Source organism: Triticum aestivum, chromosome 3D (assembly GCF_018294505.1).
Source record: "Triticum aestivum cultivar Chinese Spring chromosome 3D, IWGSC CS RefSeq v2.1, whole genome shotgun sequence".
Taxonomy (NCBI): domain Eukaryota; kingdom Viridiplantae; phylum Streptophyta; class Magnoliopsida; order Poales; family Poaceae; genus Triticum; species Triticum aestivum.
Window position 1 is genome coordinate 48,445,759 of NC_057802.1, and position 26,303 is coordinate 48,472,061.

The window sequence follows — 26,303 nt, forward strand, 5'->3', positions numbered from 1 at the left end:
CTATGACGTCATAAGCGCGCCAACGAGCTCTGGTGCCTCGAAGGTCCCGAGCCAGTGCATGCTGCATCCCGTCGCACAAGATCGCAGACGGCATAGCGGCCGAACGGCCGGAGCCGAATGTCACGAAAGCTCGTGCTTCTCCTCGGCTCGGCGGTGATGATGCATGGAGCAGTGATTGATTCGGTCGATGCAGTGGTGCGTCGGCTAGACGAGCGAAGGGGGCAGTGGATCCGGCGACGGGGCGGTGTGGCAGTGGTGGTGGTGATGGAAATCGGTCGACATGGTGGCACTGGCGATGGCGACCGAATGGGGTGTAGCGGTGACCGTTCCGGCGGCAAATGGAAGGAGGAAGGGGGGCAGTGGATCCGGGGACGAGGCGTTTTTCGGCCCAAAGTGCCCGAAGCGGCAGCTTTTTTTGGCACGACGATGTTTTTTTTATCATGTGTTGGAGTCTGCAGCCGCTACCTCCGGTATGTAGAAACTGTTGGTCATATTATTTTTTGAATTAGTTTGAATTGCTTATGTTATGACTCATGTGGTCTGCTGGTCATATTTCAGTGGCTCCAGAAACATTTCCAAACAAATTAATACATGGAATTATCTCCGGTGTCTAGTCTAGCTCCTCAAGTAAATATACGATGTGGTATGCTTTTCCTTTTGTATATGCCACACATTTAGTCCGGCCTCTCAAACCTTATCGCTCTCTCGAGCTCTCTTGGCTCCCCAAAAACGGTACGTAGCGAGCATGTGAGCCGCGAACGCTTCCCGTCCCAAATCCCAAATGCAGGCGCCTGTGACGCCGGCGGGCTCCGTCTCCACCGGAGAGACACCGCTTCAACGGCCACCCGTCGCCATCTCCTCGCCACCATCCGCCGCAACGACAACGAGGAGGCGGCTGCTCGTGTCCGCCGGTGGCCTGCTCCTCGCCGCCGCCGCGGGCAACAACAACGCTGCCAGCAGGGGAGCGGCGGCGGCAGCGGTGGACCTCGGCTACGACCCGGTGACGGAGGCGGAGCGCGCGGCGAGCGCCGCCGTGTCGCAGCGCGTCGGGGAGGCGGTCCGGCTGCTGGAGGCCGGGCGGGAGCTGCAGGCGCGCGGCGAGTTCGCGGGGGCGCTGGCGTCCTTCACGGCGGTGGTGAGCGGGTACAAGGAGCTGGCGCTGTCGGAGTACGCGCGGGTGGGGCGGGCTCTGGTGCTGTACGAGATCGGCGACCGCGACGAGTCCATCACGGAGATGGAGGACGTGTCGGTGGCGCTCAAGGGGTACCCGGAGATCCACGCCGCGCTGGCGGCGGCGCTGTACGCCGACAAGCACGCGCCGCTGCTGGCCGAGTTCCAGTTCAACATCGCCACGCTGCTGGACCCGCACTACTCCGACCTCGCCTACGTCAGGGACACCAAGCACTGGCCGCCCAGCCTCGTCGCCTCCCTCAAGAACTTCATTACACTCACCTAGCCTCCTCCTCCTCCTCCTAGGTACCACTACTATAGATAATTTCTTGCTCATCTTCTTCCAGTTCCTCTATCATATACCGTATACGGATACGGAGAACTAAATTGTACCCTCCAATTCCAAAAAAAAATACTGTAAAGGATTTATGATGTCTGAAATTTGTAGTACGTACTGCTTCCTCCGTCCCATAATGTAAGGAAGGCTGGAGCAGTACGTACTACTTGGCAGGAGACATACACTACTCCGGGGATCGTATTTCTTTGTGTTAGAAAGAAAGATTGTTTATTGCACTTATTGACAAGCATTTCTCATTTAATAACAAACAGGACTTTCTGATAAAAGGAAGCTAACGTTGTTCGCGCCAGCAGTTCGAACTCTCGAAGTGAAAGAGAAACTAACTCAGAGAGCTTCTGTTTTATCCATTACCTAATGCTCAATCCATACACTAATTATCATCAACCAAAATTTACACATAAGGCAAGTAAGCTGTACAAAACATAGCACACAAATTCAGCCCACGCATCACACTCACACCTGATATGGTACGGTACATGGCCATGGCAGCTAGCTAGCTTCACTTGGGCTCCACCCTCGACGACGGCAGCCCGCCGCCGCTGTACTCGGACGGGCTGTCACCTCCATACGGGTGGCGCGGCGTCCTGCTGGCGTAGCTCATGGACTCCGACGCCGACTCGGGGGCGCCGCCGGCCATCCTGGTGATCCGCTCGATCTCGCTCACCGCTTCGCCCATGGACGGGCGGTCGGCGCCGGCCTCCTCCACGCAGCGCAGGGCCAGGTCCACGTACTGCTCCAGCCCGCCCAGCGACGTGGGCGACGCGCCCAGCACCGGGTCCAGCAGGTCATGCAGGCCGTACAGGTCCTTGCTCCGGTCCAGCGCGGCGAGCACCTCCCGGACGATGTACCGCCCCCGCTCCAGCGGCTTCTTGGCCGTGATCATCTCCAGCAGCAGCACGCCGAAGCTGTACACGTCGCTCTTCTCCGTCAGCTGCTGCGTCATGTAGTACTCAGGGTCCAAGTAACCCTGCATGGCACACCCACACGGACGTGTACAAACAACTGAAATTAGGACCGTCCAACTTATAACCATCATCAAGCTTGTAAGGTTGGTTGGAGAGCGAACCATTGTGCCCTTCACTTGCGTGGTGACCTGCCCCCTGCCGTCCTCGCCTAGAAGCTTGGAGAGGCCAAAGTCCGAGACCTTGGCGTTGAGCCGCTCGTCGAGGAGGACGTTGCTCGACTTGATGTCCCGGTGGACGATGGGAGGGTCTGCGAGCTCGTGGAGGTAGGCGATGCCCTTGGCAGTGCCGAGGATGACGCGGAGCCTCCGCTTCCAGTCCAGACGCACGCCGGACTTACCTGAAGAAAGAAATTTCCAGGCAGCACAGCACGCATGAGCAAGAATGACAAATGAGTGATGCACCTGGCTGACACTGCATGCACTGACCGAGAAATTTCACCTGTGAGGCTCTCTTTGAGTGTGCCATTGGGGATGTACTCGTAGACCAGCATCTGCTCGCCCTGGTCAAGGCAGAAACCCATGAGGCTCACCACGTTCTTGTGGTGAACCCTGGACAGGAGCTCGATCTCGGTTCTGAATTCCAGGCTCCCCTGCAGGGATCCCTCCTGGGATCTCTTGACAGCAACCAGTTGCCCAGTCGGAAGTGTCCCCCTGTAAACCTGCAGTATGGAATCGCGGAATATTTGATCACTCCTGACCTGACATGTGTGTATCAAGTTATAAAAATGCATGACATGTGGGTTCTACTTCACCTTCCCGAAGCCGCCATTCCCTATGTCGTTCGCCTCCGAGAAGTTATTGGTTATCTTCTTCAGCTCAGCAAACGTGAACGTGCGCGCACCGCGCAGCTGTGGCACACTGGTGCTGGTGCTCTTCATGTCCAAAGAAGCTGCAGGCAGAGATGGTAGTCGGTAGTCAGCAAGCAAATTAATCACGCAACGCTGGTCATTTGGTTGGTCAAAGATGAGATCGCCTACCGAAAGACTGGCTTCTCTCTTCGGTCTTCTTTGGTTCTCTCTTCCGTCTCGTGATGAAAAAAATAACAAGAAGCAGCACTGCAATAACAACTGCACCACCAGCTGCGACTCCGACGATAAGTGGCAACTTGTTCGCCTTTGAGTTTTTAGATGCTGGCACCTCTGTTGCAACACGATAGCTTTGGGCGATGAAATAGTATGGACCGAAAACAGGGGGCGGCTTATACGTTTGATTGCTCAAAATGAACCCAATGTCAGAAATGTCCTGCTCTCCAAACTGAACCTTGCCGCCGGGGAACACCTCCAAGCTAATCTCCAAGTTGTTGTTCGCATCAAAGAATGGGTTGTGAAGAGCGATCGAGTCGATCAGGGCCTTGTATGACAGGAACTTGGTCTTCATGTCCTTCTCCAGTAGAAGGTAGTACGACTCATTGCTGAGGTCAGAAAATGATGGTGCCCTGAAGAACAGTGTGCCTTTGTACGGCACAGCACATGTGCAGCTTGGGCTCAGAAGCTGGCTTGGGAGGCATGTCGCTGGCAGCCCGGAGCAGTTCTTAGAAGTAGAATATGGTGGCGCCGCCGGGTTGGATTGTGTCGCGGTTTTGCAGTATTGCTCGTTGTTCCCTTGGTTGCATATTGGGTTTCCTAAAAGTCTGTGACGAAAATATATGTGAAAAAACTGAATCCGTCAGGGAATTTCAAGTTGTGACAGACACAATGCGGAGTGTCTCCTTACATGAGTTTCTTGTTGTATTGGGTTCCCCCAACAGTGAGCTGATCGATTTGATTGCCCTGCAAATCAATTGTTTGGAGCTGGCTACCAAAGTCTGACCCAATATTTAGGGTGCCATTGAAGCGGTTGCCCCGAAGCTTCCTGAAATTGTCAGCCAGTAACAGTTCATTTGAATATGAATAACTGTATGATCATATCTACTTGTATATTTATCAGCTAGCAGTGAAGACTAGCAAGTAGAAACCCCTCACAGTGTCTGAATTGCAGAAAGGGCGAAAAGTTCTTGCGGAAGCTGCCCGCCGATTTGCAGATTCTCTAGGTATCTGGAGCCAATGAAAAATGTCAGATAAATTTGCCTTGACTGATAAAATACTAGACGAGAGCAGAAAAGATAACAGCTAGAAACTTACAATGAAGTCAAAGACGGCAAAGCGGTGAACCAAGCTGGAGCATCGGATGCATTGAAGGTGTTGTTACTCATGTCCCTATGACAAAGTTGCTCATGCTTTAATCGCAACCCTAGTCTTGTTTTTCAGAAAGGAAAGGTGAATTCATCGCTTACACAAAGCTGAGCGCAGTCATTCCTGTCAGGTCTGGCAGTGGGCCAGTGAGCTGATTGTTTTCTAGATGGCTAGGGCCAAACAAAAAGATTGTAAGCTTCCTCATATATATATTTGATACTGACAAAAGGAAGAATTAAACACACAGGACACTCACAGTTCAGCAAGCTTGGTGAGGTTGTTGATGTTGGTCGGAACTGGCCCAGACAACTGTTTGTTGTTATCAAAACGTCTGCGTTCATTCAACTTCATGATTGGAATCACATATGCATGCTAGTAAGTACCATAGTATGTGGATGCATTTACTTACAGAACTTCCAGCACGTTAAGAAGGCCTAGAGTAGGGGGGATGCTGCCAGAGAAGTTGTTGTTGTCGACAAGACTTGAAAACATGGAACAAATCACTTAATTAGCCTCACCACACAACTGTGGCAGATATGGGTTACGGGATTTTTTATGGCCTTACAAATGTATCAGCTTCATGTGTGAGTTGAAAATCTGGCTCGGTATGGTGCCAGAGAGCTGATTACCGCCGAAGTGGCTGCCAAAACGCGGTGAGTACACAAGGCGATGTAAAATCTTCAGATATCAAAGAAGAAAAAAACTTCAGCTATCAAGTTGTCCATTTCGGAGAATGTACTCACAAGTGCTTTGTATTTGTCAGATTATCCAAGCCAGGATTTGTCCCGTCGAATACCGGAAGTCCTCCAGTGAGCTTATTCTCAGCTAGATCAAACCAGTATAGCTTTGAGAGGCCACCGAGTGACAGCGGTATGTGACCAGTGAACCTGTTGGAGTTTAGAGATCTGCAGGCAGAGTGGTAATAATCAACCTTATTTTACTGAAACCAAGTGCAGAGATTTGTGTAGAAAAATATGACTAGGTGAAATCCTGGTACATAAACAAAAAAACTGATAAAAAGTTGCAGCCTTCTAGGTCCAAAAGTAGCACATATATGATTGCGATTTTCTGAAGCATTTTCAGAAAGACTGCCAACCATAACAGTTGGAAGGTCTCATGGTTGAAAGAGAGGTTCAACCATAGAATTTATGTCCTCTGAACATGGCAAATTTACAAGAAATGGCCAGGAACGTTATATACATATTAAGCTACTTACAGAAATATCAGCTTTGAGAGCTGGCCAATCTCTTTAGGTATTTCACCAGCAAAGCTGCAGCCAACAAGTATTCTGTAGAGGGAGGATAGAGCAAAATAAGTCAAAGAAGCATCCATGCACTGGACTTTTTGGACACAGTGAACCAGCTGCGCTCCTCCAAAATTTTGACACAGTTAAAAACTACTCACAAATTTTGGAGGTTGCTCAAGCTTCCAATGGATGAAGGAAGAGAGCCACCCAAGTCCTTGTTGTAGGATAAGTCCCTGCAGCAAAAGAGGCAAATACCTAATAAGTTTGCTTACTATGAGAAATCAAACTTGTTCATTTTATAGGCCTGATTCTGAAGGTCCTCACTGAAATCGGATTGAAATAAAATCAATCGTTAGTGTTTAAACTAGAGCAGAGGAGAGAAGAAATTACATACAAGTATTGTAATTCCGAGAGAGATTGAATGTCCCCCGAAAGAGTTCCGGACAGTGATTGACTTGACAGTCTTCTGCAAAACATCCAACGAAGAAGAAGGACACAACACGACGATGAGTGATCATTGTTCATCAAGGAAATGGATAATTAAAAATAAGCACAGAGCCTTGTATAAATCTATGGTGCTTAGGATACTAACATGGATGTGACCCGGTCCTGGATGCAAATTATCCCGATCCACTTGTCGCCGCATGGATCATTGCCATCCCAGTTTGATGGTTTGGTGTCCCAGGAAGCTGCGATCCCGGTGAGGCCAGCAGCTGCAAACATAGATAGACAGGAAGGACACGGCGAGCAAATCAACGCCACAGTAAACCAAACTGAAAGAAGAAGCAAGAAATACATACTGTCTTGCACATTTGTATCAGCCAGGATGACAGAAGCCTGCACAAGAACACCAAACAAGATGAGCCATGGAGAGAGCTCCATGCTTGGGCAGTTTCTCGAGGTGTCCCTGAAATGATTTTAGTTGCTCATCTGTTTGAAGGTCAGAATAGGCCATTTGCTATATGAAGGTGACACCAATTGTCTATTCATGGTGAAATGGTCAAGGACATGAACTGTCCCTCTCGGCTCATCCAGCAAGTAATCAATCATGCATACGCACACCTTGGAGAAAAATCGGAGCTAAACAAAAATGCGAGAAGAATAGATGTGGTCAACGGGCTCTGCCAATTGCATTAGGAAAATGACAGGGTTTGCATAGTTTTTTTTAGCCCTTAATTTAGTGGTTGGGGGGTGCTACATCGCAATTGCACAAAGAAATCAGAAGATAAGGTTGAAGAGCATGTGCATTGAAGTATTTGACGCAGACAAAAGATGAAGGAGGACAAACCACGGGTACTACATGCAAGGCTAGTGAGTAGAAAAATGGAGGAAACTTCCGATGTTCCTCATTAAGTTGCCTAGTTTCTTCTTTGATGTGTAACATTTTAGTTATTTATCGCCAACTTGAGCTCAACCTACCATGTCCATAAGCCAAGTCATACATGACACGATAGCAAGAACATGCCTCCTAGTGGATTGGCTACAAGCACCTGTCTAAAAGACTTAATTGGCCCCTCCAACTTACAGACTACTTTATTGGCTTCTCCAACTTACAGATTATGCCAGCTATCCCCCCCTAATCATCTTCCCTAATTGCTCCCCTAATTACCCTCGTACCTTTATAACAATCTGTCGCCACCAACTTGATGCGTAGCAGCCGCCGTCATCCGCCACCGGGTCTCCTTGCTCTGCTGCCGCTGCCCTTTTGCTTCTTCCCCACGCACGGACATTGTATGGCCCAATGGTTCAAGCATTTCACCAAACAGGTAGTGTGCGCCAGGCCGACACGCACGCCGGCGTTTGGCCAAGGGGACGCCGGCTCAGCGCCGCTCGGGAGCAGCACGCACTCGGTCAAGCACTCACACACACGCATCTCGCAGCCGTCCATGTCCGTAGACACCACGCGCACAGCACACAGCTGAACGAGCTCCGCACGCGTACGCCGCGGCCAGGAGAGCTCCGGGATCCTCGTGCGAGGGCTTCGGTGCTTGCGTCCGTGGCCTCTGCGGAGAGTGATCTCGAGCCGCGCCTGGTGCAGTGCTCGCCGACCGCGTCGAGGTGGCCGGCGAGGCGGCGACGAAGGGAAGGGAGGACATGGTGGAGCGGGGCTGCTGGTTCCCGTAAGCTGCATCGATGCAGAGAGCAGAATGACAGCTGGGCGGGCCGGCGCAGAGACATTTCTAACGGAAACGGTACGGCAAGAGATCCACCGTCAGCGTATGCGTCGTGATTCGTGCATAGGGGGGCACCCGATATTTCGGTGTTCCTCGCTAGATTCTCCCTGGACAAGGCATTTTGGCTCCTACTCAGATGGGCCCGGGAATAAAAAAACATTAAAAATACTGAGAGTAGGGCGTTTCGGTGCCCAGTCTCATCTGCACCCGGTTAGAAAAAATTCATAAAAAATACAGAAAACATTCAAAAAATTCTAAAAAAATTTTGTGTGGTAGAAAATTTGATGTGTGAGACACGCCCAAAATTTCAAGTAATTTGGACATCTGAGCAGCTCTTAGCAAAAAAGACAAATTGGGTCAAAACAGTACATGAACAGTAAACATTTTTACAGACCCCCAATTTGTCTTTTTTCTGAGAGCTGCTCATATATCCAAATGACTTGAAATTTCGAGCGGGTCTCACGCAACAAATTGTCTACCACACAAAAAAAATTGGGATTTTTTATTTTTTCTAGTATTTGTTTTGATTTTTTTCCTCAGCGCGGGTGCAGATGAGCTCGGGTGCAGAGATGGATTTTCGAATAAATTCATACAATTCTGAAGTTTTTTGTGGAGAAAGATGATTGAGTGCGTGATGTGCGTGCCAAATTTCAGAGCATTTAGATATGTGAGTAGCTTTTAGCAAAAAAGACAAATTTAGGATCTGTGAAAAGTTTACTATTTGTGCATTTGGACCCGGTTCTCTTTTTCTTTTGCTCAGAGCTACATAAAGGTCCAAATGCTTTGAAAGTTGGCACGCACCTCTCACACTCAGCCATCTTGCTCCACAAAAAACTTCGGAATCCTTTGAACTTTTCTAGTATTATTTTTGATTTTATTGTCACCGGGTGCGGATGAGAAGTGGATATTCATCTCTCTTTATCTTACACAATAAATCTACCCTTTTATTTCATCTTTGCTAATTTAAACCATTCACATATATTAAATCATAATTTTGTTCTTGGAACTTTTAACTTTTTGGATATTCAAACTGCTAGCACCAAGTCCTTTAGACCAAGATCAATTTTTGATACATTTTGAACATGTTTAAATTTCAACATTTCAATTCACTTATTACTGAATATATTTCAGGGTGGGAACTGCTTAGAACAAGATGGATGAGTGAAATTTCTTTAAATTTTAGTGATTTATTTCAATGAGTGTGGCATGTTTTCTTAAGAGGAGTGAAGGTTTTTAGTGAAATTAGTTTGTTTCGTAAGAGTGGATTTTTTTTTTCAAATGAGTGCAACCTGTTTTCTAACATGAGTGATTTTTTTTAATTTGGTTAAATATTTTTTAAAACAAATCAAATCAGTTCTTTGAATTGACTGGAATCAAAAAATAATAATGAGTGAATTTTTTTTGAATTATGTGAAATAAGTGAGATCACTTCTTTGAAATAAAGTGAAATTATTAAAATAATAGCACTCATTTTAAAAAACCATTGAAATTAAACTCAATAATGAAAAAAGGTGAAGTCACTCTTTTTGAAATAATTGGAATGCTTTTTTGAAATAACGGAAACAGATGTTTTGAAATAATTGAAATTGGTCTTTCGATGTATTTGAAGCTGGTTTTTTAATTTAATTTTGTATTGGTATTTCGAAATTACAGTTGAAGTTGGTTTTCAAAAAAAAGAAATTTGTTCTTTTGTAAATGAGTGAAATGATTGTTTGAAATAATTCATATACTAGCTTAGCCCGCGCGGCGCCACGTCGCGCCCGTCGGTAAGTCGCAACTATCTAGACCATAGTTGAAACGGTAGAAGTATAAACAATTATGAGCTAAACAGATATATGAAATTTTAAGCCAGCCTACGTGGGATGTGTATACGATGACACAACTGTACTGCAATAAGAAATCGCAACCGATTTTCCCTGAATTAGATCATCTTGGTATAGCCTCCTATAGGATTAGTTCCAGTAATAAAGTGGTACAAAGCTTTTGCAAATTCTTGGACACGTCCGACATGTAGTTTGCTCAAATCATTGTTTGCCTTGTGAATTCATTCTGTTGAGTAGCTACTTGCTGGCAAGCCATGTTGAATTGCAATTGCTTGTTGGTCCGTGCCTTTTCTTGTGCCGTAGATAGTCTTTCTTTTGTGACTTCAAGTGCGTAGTGACAGCCTTTTCTTTGGCTCCGTCTTCTGTTTCGGCTGGTTCTCCTTGAAACGTCATCGAAGATTCTTACGATACGTTATGTTTATATGTAATAGTGTTTTTAATGTTTATTATAAGACTTAATTTAAAGCAAGAGAATTAGTATGTGGAATTATGGGCACAAAAAGAGAAGCTAGAGAAAACACTTTTTTCTGTGGGGTTAAAGGGGTTTCATTGCTCAACTTCGAGGGAGATCCTTCATACAAAGTTGTGGTATATTAGCAGGATCCGATCTGATCCATAGCTAGCATCGTATGCCCTTCAGCATGACCAAAAGAAACTAATCTATGACTTACAACATTTTGGTTCCTACTAACATGAACAATAGTAGAACTATCCCTCTCACCAAGACGCTCCCTAACTTCATTCACCAACATTGCATTCAACGATCAATCCGGGGGACTGTGCCTGCATAGAGAGCATCACAGCTTTACAGTCCATCTCAACATCAATTGGCAGTGTAGACCATAGCAATGCAAAGTTTGGCCCCTCCAAACATGTTCTAACTCCGCTTGCATTGGGCTCGCATAACGCAGTATGTTTCTGCACGCCGAGAAGATTATGCCACCAGTATTGTTTGGTAGAATCATCCCAACACATGCTTTACCGTCTCTTTGATATATGTCCCATCTATGTTAAGATTAACATGGCCATGAGCAGCGGGGTCCATCTAGCGGCGCATTATCTGGCCTCACATAAGATGAGACGGTGAGCGTCCATCGACATCCATTAGGGGTTTTGCTTTTAAAAAGATCACCTACAGTAGCGTACTCGATACTAATTAGAAAACTCGCATAGAGATTGACCATAATGGTAATCATTCTAAATTGTCAGGCCACATTCAAAAGCATGAAAGGGACTTTGTCTGCATCATTCTAAATTGTTAGATTTTCCGTCCCTCATCACAATTTAGGTCTGATTTACCGCTGGTTTTGCAGGGTGCACGTCCAAAAGACCAAAGAGAACAAAGAGGAGACAGTTCACCCGGAGGTTCATCACCTTCTCCTCATCCACCGCCCCCACACCGGCCTGACAGCCTCCGTCGACTCGGCCTGAAAGCACATCGTTGTCCTCCCACGCTTCCTTGTCGCGGTAGCGTCCTCCCTCGCCCATCATCAGGTCACGGTGCAGGCCACTACCAACGCCATGGTCTGCACGAGGAACATGCCCTGCAGTAGCGCCACCTCCAGGAGCACCATCACGACATAATCCCTCGGGTCCCTTGTTGGCACGAGGAGCGTGAGGCTATGATCGCGGCGGAGGAGCGAGGAGTTGGAGGCGAGTGTGGCCATCGTGTGGCAGCAGAGGCGGCTGTGGGCGAAGTGCACGTAAAGGGAAGCTAGCTGGAGAGAGGAGCAGCTCATCGATGGTGCTCATGAGAGTCATGACACCACTCTGCTCGCTGATGCCTCAAGCTCGCGCCCGTTGAGACTGCGGGCGTCCCGCCCGTCCTGTGTCGTCCAATCATACCTCATGCTCGACGTCGTGAGCCACCTCCCTCATGGACCTCCTGCCCTACCCAGATTGTTGGCGCCCCTCCGTCACATGCCACCGGAGCCCAGTACCTGCATCGTCGTCGTCTGGAGCTGTCGCGTGCCTCCGATGGTGGCACACGTAGTCCACCAGCCGACACTGGACCTCTTTCATCTGTCCGCCGCCGCACGTGTTGACCGCCTCCGATGTAACACCCCGATAGTTCAGCTACAGTAATCCCCTTCTAATGATGCCTTGTCATCATTGTTACTGTTGCTAATATCACATTGATTCAAATCCAGTCCAAATTTTAAATTCAAATTAAAGTCAAATTTCAAACTTCTCAAATATGCAAAATAAAATGTTCACATTATTCTAAAAATTCCCCTGATCATTTGTCATGTTGAAACCAACATCATTTGGCTCTCCCTTTAACCCCTAGGAAAATATAAAGTGGCCCAACGACATATTAATTGGCTTTTTCAATTTCCAAAAATGCTTGAACAATTCCGTTGGCTCTAAAACTTTTTATGCGACACCACAATGTTGTTCTCAAATTGTGTGCCAAATTTCAAGTTTGACTAAATTCATTTTCATCACTCAAATAAATACAAACAGTGGCTAATTGAATTAAAAAAAGGGAAAATAGAAAATAGCCTAACTAACTGCTATACCACTGGGCCATTGATGACCACAGTACTTTTGGCCCAGCCCACACTCCCACTTACCCCCTTCCTCTCGCTACAGTACAGGAGGCAGGGTGTGGCGGCCATCCACGGCGCCATGGCCGTGGTGGCAGCCATCCACCACCTCCCGGCGACCTACAAGTACCTCTCGACCCTCCCCCTTGGTCGAACCCTAAGCTCTCCCCCTCTTCCTCTCGCGTCGCTTCTCCCTCACAACACAAACCCCGAGCGAAGCCGTCGCCGTGCCGTCGTGGTCTCCGTGGCCATGGTCATCCCCGAGCTACGACCAGATGCCTAGAGGCACCGCCGTCCTCTTCTCCGTCGACTTCAACCATCGGAGCAAGCTGGGAGGGCCTCGTGCGTCGCCATCGAGCTCATCTCCGCCTCTGCATCTCGACGCTCGCCGTCTTCGATTCGGCCTCGCCGGAGCCTCCCCGAGCCCGCTTTGCACCTCTACAGGCTCATTGTGAGCCCCTCTGCCGATTCCTCGCCTCTCCCCTTCGAGTCCCTCGCCGTAGGAGCCCCACCCGAGTTAGGCCGCCGCGGCCGGAGCTTCGTTTCGGCGTGCCTTGGCCGCGCTCCCGATCTACCCTCAGGTCGTCCTTGGCCGCGCCCTCCTGTGCGAGTTCGCACTCCCGCGCGCCTCTAGCCCCTCCCCACGGCCGCTCGCCGCACTCCCGCACGCGCGAGCCCAGCCGTGCCACGCCTGCTGTTGCGCTGCTGCTCTGGCCGCCGCTGCACCCCCTGCGCGCCCCACCGCTCGCGGCTACGCCCGCCTCAGCTGGCGGCGTCCACCTCCGCCCGGGCCTGCTCGCGCCCCCTGTGCCGAGCCTTCCCCCGGCCAGTACCATGGCCGTCGGCGTCGTACTCTACGAGTATGTACGTGCGGGCACAGCCTCACCAGAGGCCGATTTGGGCCACTGGCACATGGGCCCGAACCCCCCTGTTAATTAGGGAGGCCCCAATTAGTTCAGCCCAAAACCCTCTAATTAAGCTAAGTAAATTTAGTCAAGAACCTGCTAATTAAAATGAGTCCATGACAATTGGGACCCACATACACTGTTCACTTTGGACTAGTCAAAATATTGACTGGGTCAACCCAACCCCTGGCCCCACATGTCGTACACATGCACACATTGTTGGGTACACTCATGTGTACCCATAGCAATTTGTCTGTTTTTTTAATTTCGAATTAAATTAAATGCAGAAATTCCAGAATTTATTTAAATCTTTGAAAAGTCATATAAAATAATCTATAACTCGGATGAAAATGTTTTCTATATGAAAGTTGTTCAGAAAAAATCCAACGAATCCGAATACGCGGTCCGTTCATCTGTCAGATGCCTCTAACTATCTGAACATGGAACTTTCCCCCTCCGGTCATTTGTGTGACACAGGTCCGGAACCGGGAAAACATTCCCGGTTGACTTCCCCCTTCGCCGGTATCGTGTAGCACCGCGTTAGAACACGTCTAGCTCTGCATATTGCCATGTATGCTTTGTGATGCTATGTTTGCTTTATATTTACTGTTTCTTCCCCCTCTTCTCTCCGGTAGACCCCGAGACCGTTGTTGATCCGGTGATCGACTACTTCACCGTCGAGGGTCCGTATCTGTCTGCCGAGCAACCAGGCAAGCCCCCTTTTGATCATCCCGATATCGCCCATTCCATTCTCTCATGCTTGCATTAGATTTTGCTACTGTTATTGTTTGCTCCTATTCTGATGCATAGCCTGCTTTTGTAACCTGCTTATTGTTACCTACCTGCTTATCCTAAACTGCTTAGTATAGGTTGGTTAGTGATCCATCAGTGACCCCCACCTTGTCCTTGTTGCCCCTGCTTCATCATTGAAGACCCGATCAACGGGATCGAAGACCAGGCCCCGGCACCACACATCACTTTCCCTTAGTTGCTCGACACTATTGGGTTACTATCGAGTGCCGAGAGTGAGACCTCTACAGCACTTCTGATGTTAACCCTGTAGTGTAGCTATTTGGTCGTGGTCATCGAGGGTGATTCCGCCTTAACCACTTCCGATACGACTCTGTCGTGCAACCCCTCAAGTGTGAACCTCGGGGGTGGTTCCTCTTACGTTCACCTTGATGATTACATCGAATGGAATTCACCGGAGGTGATTCCTCGGGTTTTCCCCTTGATGTTCGGACACACGGATACTTGGACTTTACCACTATTACTTGGAAAGACGGGTCGGCCCTAAGGGGTACCCACGCGAGCTTAATTGCGAGTGATGTGGAGTCGGGTTGACCTGGAGGGTGCCCGCGAGATAATTACGAGGCGTGGCCGGGCATTCCTAGCCCTTGCCGCAAGTCCTCGAGACGGGGCGACGGGGTCACATCTTTCGTGAGTCTCTGCTTGTTACCGCGCGTTCCTAATCCACTACGATTTGGATATTTGATCCGAGGGGCCTCTGGCCTGATAGCACTAACCATCACGTGGGCATTGTATGGGCGTTCTGCGTCGTATGGATCAGCCGAAGCTTAATAGACGTCGGCGACTGAGCGGCGCGCGCCTGGTTGGACTGGTAAGCACCTGCCTTTTTTAAGGAAGTAGCTAGGTCTGCTCACCGGCCGCGTTCGCAACATGCAGGAGTTCCCGGGGCGATGGCCCATGACCCCTGGGGGCGTAGGTTTAGTCCGGCGTGTTGACCTCTCTATTAAGCCTAGGTCGGGTTGCGGCGTATTGTTTGGCCGAGGCCGGGCATGACCCAGGAAAGTGTGTCCGACCGGAGTTAATTGAGCGTGGTGGGTAAGTTGTTGCACTCCTGCAGGGAAGAAAACATCTATCGATAGCCTGTCCTACGGTAACGGACACTTGGAGTTGTATCCCGATCGATACAAGTAGAACTGGATACTTGTGATGAGAATTGGATTATGATGAGAACTGGATAGTATGGCTCTGGGATTGCTTTCTCGCAGGGAGTCGAGAAAGGATCTCTGGCCGAGGTTGATAACACTTCTACTACTTTACTTTATTCTACTCTGATCTCTTCTGATGCTGCAAGATGCTTGGAGCTGCTTGAAGATGCTACTCTTCGATAGGCTAGGCTTTCCCCTTCTCTTCTAGCATTCTGCAGTCCAGTCCACAGATACAGCCCATTTCATTGATACCGATGCATATGTTGTGTAGATCCTTGCTTGCGAGTACTTTGGATGAGTACTCACGGTTGCTTTGCTCCCCCTTTGCCCCTTTCTTCTTCTTCCGGTTGATGCAACCAGATATCGGAGCCCAGGAGCCAGATGCCACCGCCGATGCCTACTACTACGTAGAGACCGCCGACGACCAGGAGTAGTTAGGAGGCTCCCAGGCAGGAGGCCTTGCCTTTTCGATCGTTGTTGCTTTTGTGCTAGCCTTCTTAAGGCAAACTTGTTTAACTTATGTCTGTACTCAGATATTGTTGCTTCCGCTGACTCTTGTGTATTCGAGCTTATGTATTCGAGCCCTCGAGGCCCATGGCTTGTAATATAAAGCTTGTATTATTTTATTTGTGTCTAGAGTTGTGTTGTGATATCTTCCGGTGAGTCCTTGATCTTGATCGTACACATTTGCGTGTATGATTAGTGTACGATTGAATCGAGGGCGTCACATCCGAGGCCGGGCTCGATGATCACCGATGCGTTATTCATAGCTAGGTGGAGAAGCCCAGCAACGACCAACAACGAGGTACACCTTGCGGCGGAGCCCGTGCCCCAGTCCGGTGTTGTGGCTGCCGCCACCGCTATAGGAAACGGCCCATGAGCTTGGTAGGCGGCTTGTCGGGAGATTTGGCCGGCAGCCGTGGGAGCCATCTCTTCCACGCGCTGATCGTGGCCAGCGCCACCACGCCGCGCGCACAGGCCATCACCACCGTGAGGGCATCTCCTCCAAGATAATACCCGCACAGGATCATTCGAGAGATGGTGCTGCAGCAGGAGGAGGTGGGTCGAGGTCTCGAGGAGAACGGGGAGGAAGGCGAGGTAGCGGCCGTCAGGAGAGGTGAGTACCTTTTATAGGCAAGTAAAGCAGCATAGCTTAGCGGCACGGGATTCGACCAGTGATTTATCCACGATGGCGGCGGCGGCGCGTCTGCATGCGAGGTGCTGTCCGCCGGGCAGAGAAAGAATGGGGCCGCTTCCAGGCGGGCTGCAAGCCACCTCTTGACGGTGGAGCGGGGGACGGGCAAGACGAAAGATAAAGCGGGGTAGGGAAGAAGGGTCGGGGTGGCTACTTCTGCTTCGCGGCAGACTGAAAGGTGATGCTGCCGCGAACAGTTTTTATAGGCTCCTAACAACGGTGAAGCGGTGGTTAATCCATGCACGCGTTCGATAGGATCCTTCGGGAGAGATGGGGATAAATCGGCAGCCATGCAACACACCTCTTCATAAAGGCAAAAAAACAAGAAAGCATGCAACCGAATGGCGGTTCACAGATGCATCTAAATAGGAAGCAGACAAAAAATACGTAGCCATGCAGCCCATGTGCCGGCAGGAGGAATGTCTCACATCCAATGTGAAATTGCTAGAGCCACCCCAAAGTGTACCTAGCCATATCCCCCAGTAAACAACATGGCGTGACCCGATTGGCCGGTTTCTCACTGATAGAAAAAAGTCAAAAAAACAGGGTAAAAGAAACCTAGTCAGGTTTAGTATATTAACAGACAATTATCTGAACCAAAATGCTAAAGACACCCCAAGTGCACACGAAAAAATGCGCATCAGTTAAGAAAAATTTGATCGAAGGCCTACGGCCACACGCGTTTTCTACCCTGTAGCCTCCCAAACAAATGCACGTGTCAAAAATTGATAGACCTCCCAGTCCCCATCGGCCAAGTGGAGAGACGTGGGGGCAAAAATCTCCCCGGATATAGAGGTTTGGGTATGCTCTTTGAGAGAATTGAAATGACTGTTCAAAAATAATTCAGATCATTTATTAAGAACTAAAATTAGATTATTTAAACGTGTGAAATGACTTTTTTTAATAAATGAAATCAAATTCTTGAAGTGAAATAAGTTGACTGAAATGTTGATATTTGAACGTGCTTGAAAAGTATCCAAGATTGGTCTTGTTGCAAATGTTTGTGTGCCAGGAGTTCAGATATATAGAAATTTTCAAAAATATTGTTTGAGAACATATTGATGATTTAAATTAGCAAAGTTGAGATGAAATGTTGGATTTGTTCTGTGAGAGAAGAGAGAGAGTGCTTGTCACATTCCTGCAATGCGTACAACTAAAAGCAAAGGACAGTGGTGGTCTAGCTAGGTGAAATACCAGTATTCAATAAACTTGAGAAAAACATTTCTATACAACATTGGGGTGCAACATATGGTTTGACGTGGCATGAGAACATTGGCTAACGCGTTGCCAGTAGCTACTGGCACCGCTTGATTTTCCTAGTGAAAACTGAAAAAAAATAACACAAAAAAACAAAAAATAGAAGAAGAACAGTGAAGAAACAAAGAAAACTGGTAAGAACCATGAAAAAAACAAGAAAACGATAAAAAGAAGAGAAAAACAGAAGAAAAAATATAAAGAAAAACGAAATAAAAATAAAAATAAAAATAAACCATGGGGAAAGCGATGCAGCGAACGAATACAACAGATTGAAATCTAGTGAACGGAAAAAAAATAGTGCATATGGGCCAGCCCAGTAGCTACGAGTGGGAGGGAATCCCTCAACGAGACGGAAGGAGCACGCACACTATGCGAGATATTGCGAAATCACTAATTGAGAAGTACTCTGTGCAAAAATCACTCCCACCTTCCCAGGTTTCAACAAGTGGCGTGCTGCATGTGCACCACTTGTCACAACCTGAGAGTTTCCTTTTTTTCTAGATCCGTTTATTCAAAACGTTTTATCTCTTAAACCGTGCGTCCAAATCTCGAACTGTTTTTACCGTTGGATTCCTCGCGTCGAGCTCTTAAAAACTAGGTCCCATGTTGATAGGTTTTGAAGAACCTTTTCTCACAAAAACCGGACAAAAAAACCGAACTGGGAGCACGGGTTTTTCCCCTTTCCGAAAGAGGCACGCCGTACCTCTCGGGGAAGCAAAACCGTGCCTCTCACGGAAGAAAAAAAATAGAAAATGCATTTTTTTCGAGAGGCACGGCGGTGCCTCTCGCGAAAACACAACCGTGCCTCTCGCAGAAGAAAAAACAGAAAATGCAATTTTCTTTGTTTCCGAGAGGCACGGCCGTGATTCTTGCAAAAGCACAACCGTGCCTCTCGCGGAGGAAAAAAATAAAAAACGCGTATTTTTCCCCATTTTCGAGGGTCATGGCCGTGACTCTGGCGAAACCAAAATCGTGCCTTTGACGGAAGCAAAACCGTGACTCTCGTGAAAAAAAATATGTTTTTTTGCGCAAAAATATATATTTTTTCAAAAAGAAAATTGATCCAAAAGCTAAGGAAGACCGGTGGAAAAATGAAACGTCAAAAAAAGCCTAGAAAAAACCGTTTAAAGCCAAAAATGCGCGCGGAAAAATAAAAAAATTCAGAGGAAGCGCCCAGAGCGCGACACGTGGTGGCCGGCTGAGAGCACGCCAAGTGGCGCTGATCGTTGTGAGGCTCCCGAAGGAGCGCTCGTCAACTAGTTGCTCCCGAGATATTGTGGCCGCGCTAAGCATGTACCTTACACACTGATTTTTGTTGCCTTTTCTCTTCTGTTTTTCCCATCAATTTGTTTGCAAAACTCCAACAAATACATTCACAACATTTAGAAGGATATTCTTATATTACAAAAAAATTGTTCTAAATGTTCATCATGTGCTTGAAATAGTTTCGTTGCATGATTAAATAACATTTATCTTGCCTTTAAAAAATGTTTACGTTTATAAAAAAACGTCATGTTTACTCCTTTTTTTACAAAACAACTTGAATTTTCTTTAAATGTAAAAGAACCATGAATAGAAAAAAAGATAAAAATAAAAAACAAAAGGAGGGGGGAAAGAAAATAAAAAACAAACAGACAAATTGTAAGAATAAGAAAAATGTTAATAAAGCTTTTGAAAATGTTAAATGTGTATAGCAAAAATGTTGACCATGTATTCAAAAAAGGTTAATCTTGTATTTGAAAAATGTTAATCAAGCATTTGAAAAATGTTTAAAACGTTTATAGAAAAAACATTGACCATATATTAAAAAATGTTAATCTTGTATTTGAAAAACGTAGCCAACCATTTCAAAAATGTTAAAAATGTGTATAGAAAAAGTGTTGACCATGTACTCAAAATATGTTAATGTTGTTGAAAATTGTTAAAATTTTATTTAAAAATGTTAAACGGGTATTAGAAAAAGGTATTAGATATATACAAAAAATGTACAGTGTGTATGGAAAAAAGTAGACATGAACAAATATTTCAAAAATATTCATCATGTATTTCAATATGCTAAACATGTATATATAAAATATTCTGATGTACACGAAAGGTGTTGAATGTGTACAGAAAACCAAGAAACAAAGATACCGGAAAAACCAAAGAAAACTAAGAAAGAGACAAGAAAATGAAGGAAAGAAGAAAGAAAATAAAAGCCTAATGAAAACTGAGAAAAAACAACAGAAAATATAAAAACACGAAGAGAACAAAAAAAAGAAGAACGGTGATAAACAAAGAATACCGGTGAGAACCATGAAAAAAACGATGAAAAACAATAGAAAAACAGAAAATAGAAGAAAACCGTAAGATAAAAAGGGAAAAAATAAAAATAAACTCTGGGGAAACCAACGCAGCTAACGAATACAACAAATTGAAGAAATCTAGCGAACGAAAAAATAGTGAATATGTGCCAGCCCGGTAGCTACAAGTGGGAAGGAATCCTTCAGCGAGACGGAAGGAGCACTCGCACCATGCCAGATATTGTCGTCGTGGTAAGCATGTATATTACGCACTGATTTTTGTTGCTTTTTTCTCTTCCATTCTTCCATCATTTTGTTTTAAAAACTCCAAAAAATACATTGACAACATTTAGAAGGATATTCTTATATTTTACAAAAAATTGTTCTTAATGTTCATCGTGTGCTTCAAAAAGTGTGTTGCATGATTAAATAACATTTATCTTGCCTCTAAAAAATGTTTACGTTTATGAAAAAATCATCATGTTTACTCCTTATTTTACAAAAGCTAGAATTTTCTTTTGATGTGAAAGAACCATGAATATAGAAAAGAAGAAGAGAAAAACAAACAACAAAAGGGAGGGGGCAAAGAGAACAGAAAACAAACAAAAAAATTGTAAGAAAAGAAAACTGGACGGAAGCTTTCAAAACCATATGGAAGATTCCAAAACTACTCCCCACTCTGCCGTAGAAGCTTCCAAAACCGCACGAAGCAGCCACTCTTGAGCTGGCTCCCTCGAGCGAGTAGAAGGTGAGCGCTTGCTCTCTAGAGGCCTGTTCGGACTCACTCCCACTCCGCAGCTCCGCTCCGGAGCGGAGTGGCATGCAACTATAATCTACGGAGTGGCCAGAAGGGCGCTCCGTCCGCTCCGCTCCGTGGCGTGGGAGTGGAGGCTTTCCAAACAAAATCTAGGTATAGCATCCACGTTGGGTTCAAGAGGAGCAGCGTGCACATCCAGCTTGGCGACGCGCTTTCGCCTTGTTCGTTCTTCGCAGACTTTTGGACGTGCAGAACGATCGGCCGCTCACGCACCGGAGTCCGGCCAATCGTTCCGGTGCCAACCTGACCATGCATTGCAGTGGGGTTCCAGCGCCAACCGCGACGGCGCATTTTAGTTAGGTGGCCACCGCCCAACAGTATACAATATTTGTTTTGAACTTGGAGACGCGAGTAGTGGAGCACACTTCACTTCACTCCACTCCACTTCACGCTGTATCCGGGGGTCATCTCTCGCGACTCGATCGCACCATCGACCTGCCAACCGACCGACAGGCCTTCTAGAAAGTAACTACAGGTGCACATGCCACCTAACCTTCTAGTAGATTTAGAAATCAAATCTGGTTGGAACTTGGAACTTACTTAATTGCCTAACCACGGAGCACTAGCTGACTAGCACAGCATCTGCAACCCACTACACATTTCACATTTGGACCAACGGCGCTGCGTGCCACAAAGTCATCAAGCACCGCCGCGCCCTGCATGGAATCTTGGAGTTGGCCGTGTGCGTCTACATGATTGTAAGCTTGGTTAACTCTCTTCGGACAGAGGCTGTTCTGAGTTATGGTTCAGCTGGAGCATAGGTCCAGGCCACATGATTCAAAGATGTTCACCTACATACATGCCACATTAATTTATACAGGCCAATGCAACTAAAATAGAAGATGTTAAAAGTCATATTCTAATCCCAAGATCAAATGCACCCTGATGAACAGAAAAAAATTTAAAATATTCATAAATCTGAATTTTTTGACAAAACTTTGACAAATATTTTGTATGCTAACCAAATTTCAGCACGAAATGACATATGTGGAACTCGTGGCAAAAAAAATTTCAGTACTCCAAGATGTTTTCAAAACTAGCATTTTTGGGGCATCAGTTTTGTTTTTTTGCCACGACTTCCACCAATGTCGTTTCGTGCTGAAATTTTGCAAGCATACAAAACATTTGTCAAAGTTTACCACAAAACAAATAGAGAATTTTGAGTTGCTTTTACTATTATTTTTTATTTTACTATTGTGCATTTGAGCTCAGGAGCGGATGCTCCACGTCCGTCTACTTTAAATTTCTAAAGAAAAAGTAAAACTCAATGAGACAGAAAACAATATAGGATTCCTTATTGATACGGTGCTCTCCTAGTCTTCCTCAGGACAGCACAACAATTTTGTCCTCTGTTTCAGCGCCAACAGTTCTCAAGGTGACTAGAGAAACTCCATCACCTAAGTACAAGCACATGAGTGATACTTTAATGCAACAAGCAATAAGTTTATACATATGTAAGCATGACACATGATACATTACCTCAGAAGGGTCTTCTAGTGAATAAAAGGATCGAGTGAACTTGGGCTCCCTCATGACGATGATGCAAAATTTGTAGCCTTCTCATAGAGCATATGATTTTAGGATAAATTGTTATTACTAGAAGTTTAATATTATGAAAGAATTTTATATGATTTCCTTAGGATTACAAATGTGAAGCGTTCTCGTCAGTCGTATCGTCTCCGGTGTAGACGGCTACAACCTGAGTGCTGTCCATCTTGAGATGTTGAAGCATATATCAAAATAGTTGACCCAGTTACAAATATACTTAATAAAGTAAAAGCACACGATGCACATTTAGAAAAAAATGGAGTAAAGCAAGTAATTGATGTGTCCAAGAGCTGATTTATGGGTATAATAGGCATAATGGCTACAATAGAGTAAAGCAAGTAATTTCACACCTATACATTGCATACTATAAAGGCCATTACAAGGATATAAACATAAAAAAAATGTAATTTTCATTAGCAAATAAGGTCTTAATACACCACGTATATGTGATTATACGATGAGAGGGGAGGGGGGGCATAGCCCCCCTACCCTGACATATGATGTTGGACGGGGGCTCCTCCCCCATCCTAACTTAACTAGTCGATCATGGTTGGCAGAGTCAGATGAAGCATCACAAAGTTTTTCTTTCATAAGTTACTCAACAAATAATTGAGAAATATGGGTTGACGAATCAACATCAATTTTGGAGCCAATCTAAAAATCTTACTTTAGTGCCCAAATTTTTAGCACGCCATGATTTGTATCCAAACTTCAATTCTATTGGCAAGTGATGTAAGAAAAAATCAACGTGATGGATAAACTGTAATAATCTTACCTCACAAGCAAGATATGTGTGCTTCGATCTTCGAGCACCAAGGGCCTTTTCATCACTGTTCCGACTCTTAGTTCTTGGTTCGTCTCCTACAAGTTTAAAATAAATCCATGTTATTTCAAGTACGCTGTAAAACTATCTCAATGGACTGCTAATAGACTACATCATCGGGTCTATATAGTGCCAAATTGTGTGCTAAAGAATCGATCATCAAATGAATGTGATATGGTTACTGGCACTAGTGTTACATTGCACAACCATTTCAAAATTGGTATTGTTACAAGAACCATGAAACAATAACATAGACTAAGGGGCGTATTATTTTTGTTTGTACGGAGAAAACGGCCTAAGAGATCAAACTAAATAGTAAGATGAAGAGAACAATATTCTTGATGCAGATAACTACAAAAGGAGTGAGGCTAAATTTGCCGTGGAATCCTCGAGATGGTGATACGAGTAAAGGCATACAAATTATGGATTTGCTATGGTCAAGTTGAAAGGATAAACGCTATGGTGATTGTTGCACGCTAATTATTGTATCCATTTTTTTAATTTTGAGAAGACATTTGTTACTGTTTTTAATATTATCTCCGTTTGCTTTGGATAAAAATTACGTAAGCTCCACAAAAAATACCTTTATACTTGCTTCCAATGGTTCAACTATCTACTTTTAGTAAGGCACTTGGCTACAACATTCCACCCTAGCAGAAGCCTTCCCGAACCTTATTACACACTCCACAAATTAACATTCAGAGTGGCTCATATCTTGCAACTTGGCTTATAGAATCTAATCTATGAAACAACTAGATTTTTATTTGAACCGCAAACAACTAGAATTTTGTGTCTTAGTGTCTATGTTGCAGGATTTTCTACCCTCTAACGGGTTGGATTAACACTTCCCCGGCAGGGGAGAGATCCTCTACTCCAAACAAGCTTATAGCTAGCCTTTTGACACACGAAGACGAAGATCGTATGACTGCTAGCACTATATGGAGTAGCAAGGCTAAACTCCTAGGCCAGCCTTGCACATAAGAACATCTCCAATAAGTCTTGTTGCCTGAGGTGTGGCAATGATCTCGAAGATGTGGAGCATATATCCATCATGTGCCCTCTCGCGTAGAGTCCGGGTTTCGACATTGAGGGTATGTGGGACTACATGCCTCCCGAGGACTAGAGCTCTATTTGGCCTCTCAGAACGTAGAAATAGGAAAACGCGTGAACATAGATGTCGTGTTATCCTGCAATACTATAGGAACTAAAATCACATGAAACCTAAAAACTAACATTTAGGTGTTGCACATGAAAAGCATAGAAATTGTAGACAGCAAAAGAAGAAAACGTGAGATAAGACATCACGTTTGGTTTCCTTCAAAATTCGAATGGAATAACCCATTGCATAGAAATTTCAAATGAGTGTACAATAGTATTCCTTTGTTCCGAACGAAAATGGAATACAAATAGTTTCTATATAGGAATCATATCATCCAAAATTAATGTGTTTTTCTTTTGTTACCGGCGGGGCCTAATTTTAAGGGCATCTTCAACGGCGACCCTCAAACTGTCCGCAACCGTATGGACCGCGTGATTTGGACATGTTTTGTCATCCAATGTGATACTGTATCGGTCCGTCGACCGGTCTGAACCGTTGCCACGCAAGCGTCCGACAAACCTGCCCCCCCCACCCTCTCACGTGCGCTTTCCCGCCTGAAGCCAGCTACTAGCATTCATGACGCTCCGCACTGACGTCGGCCCACAGGGAGCGTTACCTCTCCTGGCGCCGACATTGAAGTTGCTCGCCGGCTGAGGGCGCCCCCCAGGCCGCATCCCCAGTGTCCGTGCCTGTTCGATGCTGGAGAGGCATTTACTGGACGGGACATGAGGTATATCTACCGTGTCCGTTCAATGCCCGTTCGCCCATCTATCGCCATTGAACAGACTCACCGGCCAAGGAACCAACTCCGACGCCCGCGCATTGACGCACCCGGACGCTTGGCCTCATCGGAAACCGCTATTTAAAGGAGGCCACACCAAGCTCACAACACACCACAACACTTCCGCTCCACATCTTTCTCCCGTGCGCGACATCCGCCATTACCGCGTTCGGGAAAGCTCTGTGGGAGGGCCTCTCGATGGAGCAGAAGCACGAGGTGGCCGCCTGGCAGCGCCGTCGTGCCAGGAGGATCGAGGCCAGCATGCCGGCCAGCTCCCCTGAGGTCTCCGACGACGACCCCACGATGGAGACAGGCTCCGACGACGACATGACGCCGGAGCCCGCACTGGTGAATGCCGGCTGGACCATGGAGCAGGCGCATGCACACTTCAAAAGGAACAACGGGACAACATGTTTCTCCTCGAGCAGCACCGGCTGGAAAAGGGCCAAATCTACGGCGAGCGCGCGAGTGAGGAGGTCGTGGCGGCCATGGCCACGGTGAACCCGATTTTATCGCCGAGCAGCGGGCACTCTATGAGGCCGCCCGTGCTCAAGCAGCCGCTCACAACGTCAAGGCGGCGCAGCTGGACACGGAGGCGACACTGGTGATCGAGGACGAGAACGCCGCCAGTTACGCCTCCTACACACCGCTGTCAAACTTTCAATAGAGTAAAGCAAGTAATTTCACACCTATACATTGCATACTATAAAGGCCATTACAAGGATATAAAATTAAAAAATGTAATTTTCATTAGCAAATAAGGTCTTAATACACCATGTCTATGTGATTATTCGATGAGAGGGGAGGGGGGCATAGCCCCCCTACCCTGACATATGATGTTGGAGGGGGGCTCCTCCCCCATCCTAACTTAACTAGTCGATCATGGTTGGCAGAGTCAGATGAAGTATCAAAAAGTTTTTCTTTCATAAGTTACTCAACAAATAATTGAGAAGTATGGGTTGAAGAATCAACATCAATTTTGGAGCCAATCTAAAACTCTTACTTTAGTGCCCAAATTTTTAGCACGCCATGATTTGTATCCAAACTTCAATTCTATTGGCAAGTGATGTAAGAAAAAATCAACGTGATGGATAAACTGTAATAATCTTACCTCACAAGCAAGATATGTGTGCTTCGATCTTCGAGCACCAAGGGCCTTTTCATCACTGTTCCAACCCTTAGTTCT

At 46.2% G+C, this 26,303-nt stretch overlaps 2 protein-coding genes across 3 annotated transcripts; one reads left to right on the forward strand and one right to left on the reverse strand.

Annotated features, from left to right (window-relative positions):
* The first annotated feature begins 662 nt into the window (after nucleotides 1-662).
* On the forward strand, nucleotides 663-1,747 carry LOC123077296 (uncharacterized). Its single transcript, XM_044499546.1, has one exon. It carries the CDS (start codon nucleotides 782-784, stop codon nucleotides 1,454-1,456), a length of 675 nt encoding a protein of 224 aa, XP_044355481.1. The 5' UTR covers nucleotides 663-781; the 3' UTR covers nucleotides 1,457-1,747.
* Nucleotides 1,748-1,836: 89 nt separating this feature from the next.
* LOC123077295 (leucine-rich repeat receptor protein kinase HPCA1) lies at nucleotides 1,837-8,040 on the reverse strand. Of its 2 annotated transcripts, XM_044499545.1 has the most exons (19): nucleotides 7,527-8,040; nucleotides 6,710-6,816; nucleotides 6,502-6,622; nucleotides 6,304-6,375; nucleotides 6,068-6,142; nucleotides 5,880-5,951; nucleotides 5,407-5,568; nucleotides 5,229-5,303; nucleotides 5,073-5,144; nucleotides 4,920-4,994; nucleotides 4,765-4,833; nucleotides 4,613-4,687; nucleotides 4,454-4,525; nucleotides 4,206-4,343; nucleotides 3,470-4,122; nucleotides 3,245-3,381; nucleotides 2,932-3,151; nucleotides 2,595-2,830; nucleotides 1,837-2,495 (listed from the first exon to the last, which is right to left on the reverse strand). In XM_044499545.1, exons 2-19 carry the CDS (start codon nucleotides 6,789-6,791, stop codon nucleotides 2,028-2,030), a joined length of 2,874 nt encoding a protein of 957 aa, XP_044355480.1. In that variant the 5' UTR covers nucleotides 6,792-6,816; nucleotides 7,527-8,040; the 3' UTR covers nucleotides 1,837-2,027. The 2 variants fall into 2 exon arrangements, with proteins under 2 accessions (XP_044355480.1, XP_044355479.1); XM_044499544.1 differs by having other exon boundaries at nucleotides 6,710-8,040.
* Between the last annotated feature and the right edge of the window lie 18,263 nt (nucleotides 8,041-26,303).

Coding starts and splice junctions, on each gene's coding strand:
- LOC123077296 (XM_044499546.1), top strand. CDS start 782: ATGCAGGCGCCTGTGACGCCGGCGGGCTCCGTCTCCACCGGAGAGACA.
- LOC123077295 (XM_044499545.1), bottom strand. CDS start 6,791: ATGGAGCTCTCTCCATGGCTCATCTTGTTTGGTGTTCTTGTGCAGGCT. Junction 5,569..5,879: donor CTCTCAAAGCTGATATTTCT/GTAAGTAGCTTA, acceptor CTCTGCCTGCAG/ATCTCTAAACTCCAACAGGT. Junction 4,995..5,072: donor CTTAACGTGCTGGAAGTTCT/GTAAGTAAATGC, acceptor GAATGAACGCAG/ACGTTTTGATAACAACAAAC.